This window comes from Mesocricetus auratus, unplaced genomic scaffold, assembly GCF_017639785.1.
Source record: "Mesocricetus auratus isolate SY011 unplaced genomic scaffold, BCM_Maur_2.0 Super-Scaffold_100676, whole genome shotgun sequence".
Classification (NCBI taxonomy): Eukaryota; Metazoa; Chordata; class Mammalia; order Rodentia; family Cricetidae; genus Mesocricetus; species Mesocricetus auratus.
Window position 1 is genome coordinate 183,617,719 of NW_024429266.1, and position 9,646 is coordinate 183,627,364.

At 48.5% G+C, this 9,646-nt stretch overlaps 1 protein-coding gene across 5 annotated transcripts; it reads left to right on the top strand.

The window, feature by feature from the left end:
- The first annotated feature begins 767 nt into the window (after positions 1-767).
- On the top strand, positions 768-8,922 carry Vamp1 (vesicle associated membrane protein 1). 5 transcript variants are annotated; one of them, XM_040737850.1, is made up of 5 exons: positions 768-926; positions 4,139-4,265; positions 4,469-4,627; positions 5,134-5,185; positions 8,868-8,922. In XM_040737850.1, coding segments are annotated over exons 1-5 (360 nt in total). In that variant the 5' UTR covers positions 768-924; the 3' UTR covers positions 8,888-8,922. The 5 variants fall into 5 exon arrangements, with proteins under 5 accessions (XP_040593784.1, XP_012979092.1, XP_040593785.1 ...); XM_013123638.3 differs by lacking the exon at positions 8,868-8,922 and adding an exon at positions 7,406-7,887; XM_040737851.1 differs by lacking the exon at positions 8,868-8,922 and adding an exon at positions 5,596-7,887 and having other exon boundaries at positions 5,134-5,181.
- Positions 8,923-9,646: the final 724 nt, after the last annotated feature.

Here is a 9,646-nt window from a genome sequence, read left to right on the forward strand (position 1 = left end):
GAGAACACACTGCTTTGGCAGAGGATTTGGTTCCCAGCTCTCACACGCACTAAAAAATCATCTGTAACTCAAGTTCCAGAGGTTAAGCCCTCTTCTGGTCTCCAAGGGCACTAGGCATGCATACATGCAGGCAAGAATTTGTACTATAAATAAGTGGGGGAAAATCTTTAAAAAAAAAAAAGTAAAGAAAAAGAATGGTAAAAAAAAAAATCAACAAAACAAAACAAAAAAACCAACAACAACCCCTCCCCCTCCCAAAAAAAACCAAACCGAAAATAGGGAAGTCTAATTTAGTTCAGATTTCTGGGCTGGGTTAATTAAGTTGCTGTGGTAACCTAGAAGTTGCCGTTTAGGGACGAAGTTTAATTTAGTAGAGGCTTTATTGAAAGATATCTGGCCTGACGTTCTTAGGCAGGGAGGGTGAGGGGGTGTTCGTCTAGTCAGGGCTCTATGAATATGCATACACTGCTGAGCCACCGCAGCCTGTCAGAGTCCGGCGTCCAGGTCACCTGGGCTTCCTTTAGCCAAGTGCAGCGGGGCAATTAAGAGTGGCAGGAGCCTCCAGCTCAGCGATTGGCCCCTAGAGTCTGCTGGACATTAAACAAACCACTGTTGTATTGGCCGGTGAAGGAGTGGGAATGAATGAGAGGAGAACTGTGATTGGTATCGGTGTAGGGGCAACAGAAGGACATGCCCTGCGTGGATTGGACCCAGAGACTTCAACGTCATTCGAGAGGCGTGGTCATCGCTAATAAAGTCGGGAGTCTGCACTGCACCCGCAGTAGGTACCACCGCAATTAGAGTTCCGGGTAGTGCGTGTGAGGCGGAGCTCGGCAGTTCCGTCTGCTTCATCCGCAGCGTCTCCCTGTCTGTCTTGTTTCATTCTCCAGAGAGGGACGGACCTCCACTTCCTCTGTCAGAAAAATGTGAGTTGACTCTGGCCTAAGGTCCTCGACACCTCTTTACCCACTCTCCCTCCGCAGTGTCCAACTCTGCGGGACGGAAAATGGCGCATTGCAGCAGCTGCAGCGACGCCGGGAACCACCAGCTCGCGCCGCCCCCGGACTGGGCCACCCCGGGATGCGGGCAGCGCTCCATCCCGCACCAACTGCAGACGACACTCCTCTGCAGGGCAGGGGCGCGGGGGTCCCACGTTCATTGCATCCTCACCTCTCCTCTTTGTATCGTGGAAACCCAAAGGGAAGAAATGGGGGAGGTATAGATACAGACAGGGAACTAAGGGACCCTTCTTGTTTGTTTAAGAATCTGTCTCTTAGAACCTTTGGGAATACTTTTATTGGTACACTTGCCCGTTAGTAACTCTAGGTTTGTGCATGCCCTCACCCAAGGTGTGATGTACCTGCCTCATGGCTGTGAGCAAAGCTTCAGAAACTTGCTAGTTCTGTAGCGTCTTGTGAGCAGCTCAGAGAGTCTCAGGGAGTGGCATGAGATCCTATGCAGCCGTTTATGCTAATGGTGCTTTCCAGTGGTCGAGTCCTAGCCAAGTATAGGAGGAGAAATAGGGAGAACAGTGAATTCTTCATTTTATCCAAAACACATAGTTTAGTCTTAGCTGTCTTCAGCACCACCCCGTTCTGCAGATCTGTGGCTAGATATTGAGAACTTCTCTTCATGATCACATACACATAATAAGGATTTTCTTTTTTCTTTCCATTTATTGCCTGAATCTCTTGCCTGGTGCTAGATGTATTTGTGTGTGTGTGTGTGTGTGTGCTCTCTCTCTTTCTCTCCTCCCTCCCTCCCTTCCTCCCTCCCTCCCTCCCTCCCTCTCTCCCTTGTTTGGCTTTTCCAGACCATGTTTCTCTGTGTAGCCCTGGCTGTCCCAGAACTCCCTCTATAGACCGGGCTGGCCTCAAACTCAGAGGTACACTTGCCCCTGCCTCCCAAACTCTGGGATTAAAGGTGTGCGCCACCACACTCAGTTTGTGTTGCTTCTCTTGCTGATTTTTTTTAAACAGAAGTATTTACTTGTATTAAATAAGGATTGTAACTCCCTGAATAGGTGGAGTATTTCTAGCTCCCAACAAGTAATAAGTGAAGTGAAACCTCTAAAGCTCACAGTCATCTGACTTTTCTTTTTGGCCTCTGTGACTTTAACACTCTTCGTTGCTGATGAGCTGTTTTTACTTGGGGAGAGGGTCCTTCTTAGCCTGCTAGCTGTTTTTACTTGGGGAGAGGGTCCTTCTTAGCCGACTCACTCCAGGTGGTTTCATGTGTGATGACTGGAAGGGGGTAGAGAAAGCATGATGGAAGCGGGGAATCACGAGGGCTCTGACCTTAATCTTGTCATTGGTGCCACCATCCTGGACTCCCTCCAACACTAGCTGCTACCAATTTATTGAAATCCCTGCCTTCAGTCTAGAGCTAGATTGCTTAGTTAGCTGAATAGCGGTGCAAGTCCTGTGGCTCCCGTGGCCCTGTGTTACCCTTTCCTTCCTCGATGTCTAGGATGGGAATGGGAAAGTGACTCTTTAAATGGAAGAAGCCAGTATAATCTGTTAATCTGGCCTCTCTGAGGGGCTATCACAACTTGTCTAGAAGAAAATTTCACTTAGCTGTGGAAAAGGAGATTCAAGATATTAATTATATTGTGATTAATCAAGGAGTTTACTGTTTTGGTAACTTTGTGATGATTTAACCTCTACCTTATTTATTCTTGGACTGCCATGGCAAGGATGTTTTATGGAGTTTAAGAAATTTCTATTCTCCATCAAATTTTAGATATCTCTTCACCTTGCTTGTGCAGCCTCCACCATGGCAGAAAATAAAAATCATCTCCTTCTGTAGGTTTGAATCTGGGTACTTGTTAGCTGGTGAATGTCAGAGAGAAGTTATCTTAAAGACCTCACATTTGCCGGGCGTTGGTGGCGCACGCCTTTAATCCCAGCACTTGGGAGGCAGAGACAGGCGGATCTTTGTGAGTTCGAGGCCAGCCTGGTCTACAAGAGCTAGTTCCAGGACAGCCTCCAAAGCCACAGAGAAACCCTGTCTCGAAAAACCAAAAAAAAAAAAAAAAAAAAAAAAAAGACCTCACATTTGCTATGCATATGGGCCCATGCCTTTAACCCCAGCACTTGGGAGGCAGAGACGGGTGGATCTCAGTTTTAGGCTAGCTTGGTCTACATAGAGTTCCAGGACGGCTAGGGAACAAGACAGACCTATCTCAAAATAACAAAACAAAACAAAACAAAAAAGCCTAACAACACCCCCAAAAACAAACCAACCGAAAAACAAATCAAAACAAAAACAAACCCACTCTGCATTATTCCCTTCTAAGACCATGAGAACTCTTTGCCTTCAGTGGTACCAGAAGAGGGACTAGTCCTTACACGCTGTGTAGTAGTGTAGCTCAAGCTTTCTCTTCTGACACAGGGGACTAGGAGAGTATCCTGAGACACTGCCAAGTCTGAAGAAGGATGGGACAGATCATCTATGCTGGATGCACATTAGTTTTAGCATTTTCACTTCTGGTCTGTGCTCTTGGAACAATTAATGTAATTGCTTTAGGCCCCAGATTCAATTTAAATGAAACCCCTATCTTCTTTGCCAAAAATAATGCAAATATTCCTGACTCATTCCATCCATGTAGACTTTGCCTTTGGTGATTCTCCAAATTGTCTTTTCAGCAACTGTAGTATACCAGTTATAGTATGAAACATAGCTGGTAACCAGACCCCCCATAAGCAGGGTCACTAGCTTGCCCTTTTAATATTCAAACCAGAGTTCATTGTCCTTATAGTATAGTCTTTTCTACAGATTTCTTCTTTCCTGGCTGGGGTTTTTCCATTTTATTTCATGTGAAGAGCTTCTAGTGGCCAGACAAATTCCATTTAGATCAAGACTGGCATATGTGTTCCTGTGGCCGTTTGCCAGAGGATGTTTGCATCACAGGATAGCTCCACTCAAGATCTCTTAATGACAATGTGACCCTCATCCAAGTGTTAGGAGATCTTGTGTCCTTTGCTGCATATCTCTAAGCTGCATCTCAACGCTCGGGATTGCAGAGGAGCTAAGATGCCCTCTTTTGCATCCAGCCTTTGCTTTGGTCTAAGTGAGGATGATGCACGGGGACCTCTTCTCCTCTCAGTCACTGTGCACTGTTTTCTTCTCTCCACAGGTCTGCTCCAGCTCAGCCCCCCGCTGAGGGAACAGAAGGGGCTGCCCCAGGTGGGGGTCCTCCTGGTCCTCCCCCTAATACGACAAGTAATAGACGACTACAGCAAACCCAAGCACAAGTGGAGGAGGTAGGCCCCGGCCCACTCCATGGCAGTTTCTAAACCAAGAAGCTTAGAAACAGAAACCCTCTGTTCTCTTTTTTATAGGGGAAACGTTATGATGGGCACAGCCTCCCTTGGGTTTGCAGGCCTTGGCTTGTGGTCTCCCAGGCACTGCTCATTTCCTCTGTCTCTAGTGTGGAAATCTCAGCAGCTCTGTGTCTGTCCCTCAGGTGGTGGACATCATGCGTGTGAATGTGGACAAGGTCCTGGAGAGGGACCAGAAGCTGTCAGAGTTGGATGACCGAGCTGATGCCTTGCAGGCGGGGGCGTCAATATTTGAGAGCAGTGCTGCCAAGCTAAAAAGGAAGTACTGGTGGAAAAACTGCAAGGTGAGGTTCCTGCCCTCTCCTGCTTTTCCTCCTCGCTTGTAGGAGGCAAGAAAACCACTAGCCTTTGCTTCCCTCTGCGATCTGGATGCCTCCTTGACTTGCATTACCTGTATTGGCCACCAGGGTAGGCTAGAGTATTCAGAACCACACAGAAAGCCCTATGTAGAGGAATTTAGACTAGTGAAGTAGATTTTCCCAGAAATTCTCACCTGGTGATCTTCCTCAGACCCCCATCAGCAACACACTGGTTCAGTATATGTATTTAAAAATACCCACAACTTCTGTAAATGCAGCAAACACTTTACAGAATTTGCCTTTCCATCGTAATTCCAAGCAAGAATGAACAGGCATCAGAGCTAAACAAGAACGAGGCTGAGGGTCCTTCTTTGTGACCCTATGAGAAGCAGAGATCTGTGGATGACCTCACATCTCTAGTCCCATTCCTTCTCTCCTTCCTGAGCCCAAGGGCTCGTGCTCTGTCATGCTTTGTCATGTTCTGTCCTCAGATGATGATAATGCTGGGAGTGATCTGCGCCATCATCGTGGTAGTTATTGTAAGTAAGTATCGTGAGGTTGCGATGGGGTGACGAGGTGGGAAGGTCCTGGAGTCCTCTCCCAGCCCCGCCTGCCTGCCTGCCTGCCTGCCTGGGGAGTGGGGGCTGCTGTGACCGAGGTATGGAGACTGCTGCTGTGGGGTCACCACCTGGGTTGTGGGGGCAGGAAGGACAAAGACAAGGGCATTCCCTGATGGACAAGCCTCCCCTGCAAAGAGTTGTGGGGAGTTGGCCCCCTCGGCTGAGAAGTGGGATGTGCTGTTTGCCATTGGCTTGGGTCCGAGAGGGACCTGGGGGCTGGGGTACCATGTAACTGAGAGACCGGATGTCTAGTAACGTGACGTAACTTGCCCTCTTGTTTTCTCCTGTCTCTTTTTCCTTCTTCGTCTGGGATTTCCTGATTCCTGTGTCCAGTCTACTTTTTAACTTGAGAGTGTGCCATCCCTTCCCTGTTCTCCATTGCCGTCCGAGCTCATGTCTGTTTCTCTCTGTTTGCCCTCTCAACCACTCTTCCATCGGCCTTCCCTCATTCCAGCCTAGGCTTCTCCATCACCCGCCCCTCCAGTTTCGTTGCATTCATTTGCACTGTCTTCCTTAACACTAGAAATGCTGCTCGTGGCCCAGTCTTGAAGTCACTACCCAAAGAGCAACGTCTGGCACCTCCTCCTTACCCCGTTTTTGTGTATCCCAGAGCTTAAAAGAGTTGTGGCCAAGGGGAGGAGGAGGGTGGGTATGACAGAGGTGAAGTGTCTGAGAAGCTGGCATGGCTGAGGAGTGGAGAAGAGTGTTTGTGTCCATAATGTCTCCTAGAAAGGCTGGCCTTCAGCAGGAGGGGACCCAGACTAGTTGGGAGGTAGTAGCTTGCTGCCTGTTGTATATATATTTATGGAATAGTTGGTAACCACTACCCTGTTGCCCTCATTTGGAATTTTCCCCTCATACCAGGCCTGTCTCAGATCCCAGAGGTCTGTTTAAAGACCAACTTTGAATCCCTGTTAGAAAGTCAAACTTGTATTTTGTAGTTAGTGCTTATCTGTCAGTCCCAGGTTTTCTACATCTTTGGGGAACTTTACAGCCCTGTGTTTTGTTCTCTCTAGGCCTAGAAAACAAGTACTTACTGATTTAAAAAAGAGTGGGCGACTCTTACTTTCTCCTAGAAGCTGTCTACGTGCTTCTGGCTAGAAGGAGCTGCTGTGTCCTCATGTTCTCTGAAGCAAGCATTCTGTGTTGTTCATGAGGGCAGCAAATAATACCAGTCAGCTTGGAGACAGCAGGCCTTCGGGAACATGCTTCTTGTCATCTCATTATCAAAGTCCTCTACCCTCCCTGCTGTCGATAATGGGAGATGAGTTTAAGATGGCGAGACTCCCAGGCTGCCACAGAACCCCTTCCTCCACACCACTCCCATGTTCTTGCCTGACGCAGGGATGAGGCAGGAGGGCCATTAGAGATTTACAGAAGTCCAGCAAACCCCGCAGCTCAGACTCAGGTGGGAGGGGTGCCAGCGTGTGACGGTGTGCTGTGACGGTGTGCTGTGTCAGCGTGTGACGGTGTGCTGTGACGGGTGTGACGGTGTGCTGTGTCAGCGTGTGACGGTGTGCTGTGACGGGTTTGACGGTGTGCTGTGACGGTGTGCTGTGACGGGTTTGACGGTGTGCTGTGACGGTGTGCTGTGTCAGCGTGTGACGGTGTGCTGTGATGGGTGTGCCGTGCCAGCGTGTGACTGCTGTGCCAGCCTGGGGCCTCGCATCTGGAGCTGTCTGCTGCTCTTCCTCCAGTACCTTCTCTGGAACCGTCCTTACCATCTGAATTCTGCATTGCCTCCTTTCTTGTTCTCCTTTGCATGCTCGGTAGGCATGCTCTCTAGAGTAGACCCTGAAACCTGAGGATGGAAGCTGCTCGGTCTGTCTTGGAGCTGCTGCTGAGTCTCATGCTGGGGCGCTGCATGTGATAAACCCCGAAGCTAGTGTGGGGGTGCTCTCAGACTTCTGCCCTCTGGTCCACAAGCAGGAAGAGGCTGGGGCCATGCTAGCCTGGGTGCCCACTTCCACGCAGCAGCATTTCACTCTGCAAAACCATCCTCCTTCCCTTTGCCCATCCCCACATTCCCTTCGTCCTGCCTCAGGGCAGGACTGAAGAGCTGGAAGAGAGCAGTCAGTGTACTCTCCCAACGTTCCCCTCGAAGGTCTCCACTATCCTCTGGGCTTCTCTTTGCCTAATGCAGGGGGGTCACCGCCGGAGAAGACCAACACTGTCCTGGATGTACCCCGAGCCTGCAGCAAATTTACCCTGTTGGCCCACCCAGCCCTAGCACTGGGTTTCTGTCCCTCTAAGGCTTACCAGGTGTAGTGGCTTTGTTCTTTTGGGGGTGTTAGCCCCTCCGTTTTCTTTCTCACCCCACTCTGAACCCTCTTCTGTGTCTTTGCGGTCTCCTCCTCCTCCCGCCACCCATGTGCATGAGCAAATAAGCAACTAAACTCTGGGACTTTGCAGCCAGTTGAAGCCAAGCTTCCCACATCCCTTCTTTGGTTTGCCATGAGACGATGTGGGGTTTCTATTGTGTTTGTCATTGCCTCTCTGTCTTTTCCCTACCCAGTCTCATAGTTTATGTATAGAGTAGTAAGAGTTGTATTTCCACCAAAGGCATGTGACATACCAATTTCATGTATTCTCAACAAAGGTGAAAAATACAAATTCCTACCACAACATGGACTTGGTTGTTGTTTGGGTTGTTGTACCAGGGAGGGGGACAAGGGAGTGTCATCCTAGGTTGGTTATAGGCCAAAAGGGCTGACTCTTGTGTGTTCTTTGGTCTTCTTGGAAATTAAAGCCCCTGTGTTGGCAGAGGAAGTGGTCTGTGTTCTTAGCCTTTATACCTGAAGCAACCCAGTGCTTGCAGGTGCTGGTGAGAGGAAATGATGACAGGAAGCTGAGTGGGCACCTCATGCTGGCAACAATTGCAGGCTTTCTCATATCGGCAACAATTGAAGGCTTTCTCAGGCCTCTCCCATTGCCTCTTCTGGCTTGTTGTATTTTAAGGGTTGTGCCTAGATGAGACTTCCAGCCTTTTTCTCATCCTCATGCATAGTTTGTGTACCCCTTTTAATTAGCTTTTATTTATTTGTTTGTTTTGTTTTGTTAAGACAGGGGTTTGCAGTGTGCACCACTGTGCTTGTCTCTTCAATGCATTCTCCAGACTAAGGTCTTCTGAAATAGCAAATTCGCTTTTTAAGATCTATTCCTGTTTAAGTGTGTGAGTGTTTGCCTGCCTGCATAAATCTACACCACACGTGTGCCAGGAGGGCATCAGATCCCATGGAGCTGGGTTTACAGATGGCTGGGAGCCACCATGTCGGTGCTGGGTTTACAGGTGGCTGGGAGCCACCATGTCAGTGCTGGGAAGCAGACAGATCCTCTGCAAGCGCAACCAGTGCTCTAACTGCACTGCAGAGCCAACTCTCTAGCCCCTCCACCACCTCCTTTGCTCTCTGACTTCTAAGCCTAGGGAATTTTTATTTGTTGTGTTTTCAAGACAAAGTTTCTCTGTGTATCCCTGGCTATCTTGGAACTCACTGTGTAGACCAAGCTGGCTTTGAACTCAGAGATCTGCCTGCCTCTGCCTCCTGAGTGCTGGGATTAAATGCATACACCATCATTCCTGTTTTTTGTTCTTTAATTTTATTTAGGACTGGAGAGTTGGCTCTGAAGGGGTTAAGAGCACTTGTTGCTCTTGCAGAGGACCCAGGCTCGATCCGTAGCGCCCACATGATGGCTCACAACCACCTGTAGCTCCAGTCCTAGGAGATCTGATGCTCTCTTCTGGTACCAGCATGCAGGTGGTACACATACATACATGCAGGCAAAATACTTATACACACATAAAACAATAAAATAAACCAATCTGAAAAAGAACTTCAGAGGACCCAGGTTCTGTTTCCACATGGCCGCTCACAACTGTGGATAACTCCAGCTCCTCTTCTGACCTCTGGGCTTCTGCATGCATGTGGTGCACAGACAGACAGACAGACAGACACACACACACACACACACACATTTTTAAAAGATATATTTGTTTTTATTTTATGTGTATACTTGTTTTTCCTGCATGTATGTCTGTGTACCACATGCATGCCTAGTGCCCAAGGAGGCCAGAGGAGGGCACTGGATTCCTTAGAATAAGTTATAGATGGTTGGGAGCTGCCAGGTGGGTGCTGGAAGCCAAGTCCAGGTCCTCTGGAAGAGCAAGCAGTGCTCTTAGCCACTGAGCTATCTTTCTAGCCTCCCAGTTTTATTTATTTATTTTTTGATAATAGACTGCATAGTCCAGTTTTTATATGCTGAGGTGTACTGTATTTACAATATGCTTCATATAAATGAGCACAAGAAACCTCTCATAAAACTCCCGGCAGCTGTCTGCAGGGTCAGAACTTTAATTTCTGGTTATACACAGTGGGGATGTAGCCCT

Bases quoted from the DNA above. Each gene is read 5' to 3' on its own strand.
- Vamp1 (XM_013123638.3), top strand. The intron at 4,266-4,468 runs GTAGGCCCCGGC...TCTGTCCCTCAG, and splicing joins CCCAAGCACAAGTGGAGGAG to GTGGTGGACATCATGCGTGT. The intron at 4,628-5,133 runs GTGAGGTTCCTG...TTCTGTCCTCAG, and splicing joins ACTGGTGGAAAAACTGCAAG to ATGATGATAATGCTGGGAGT.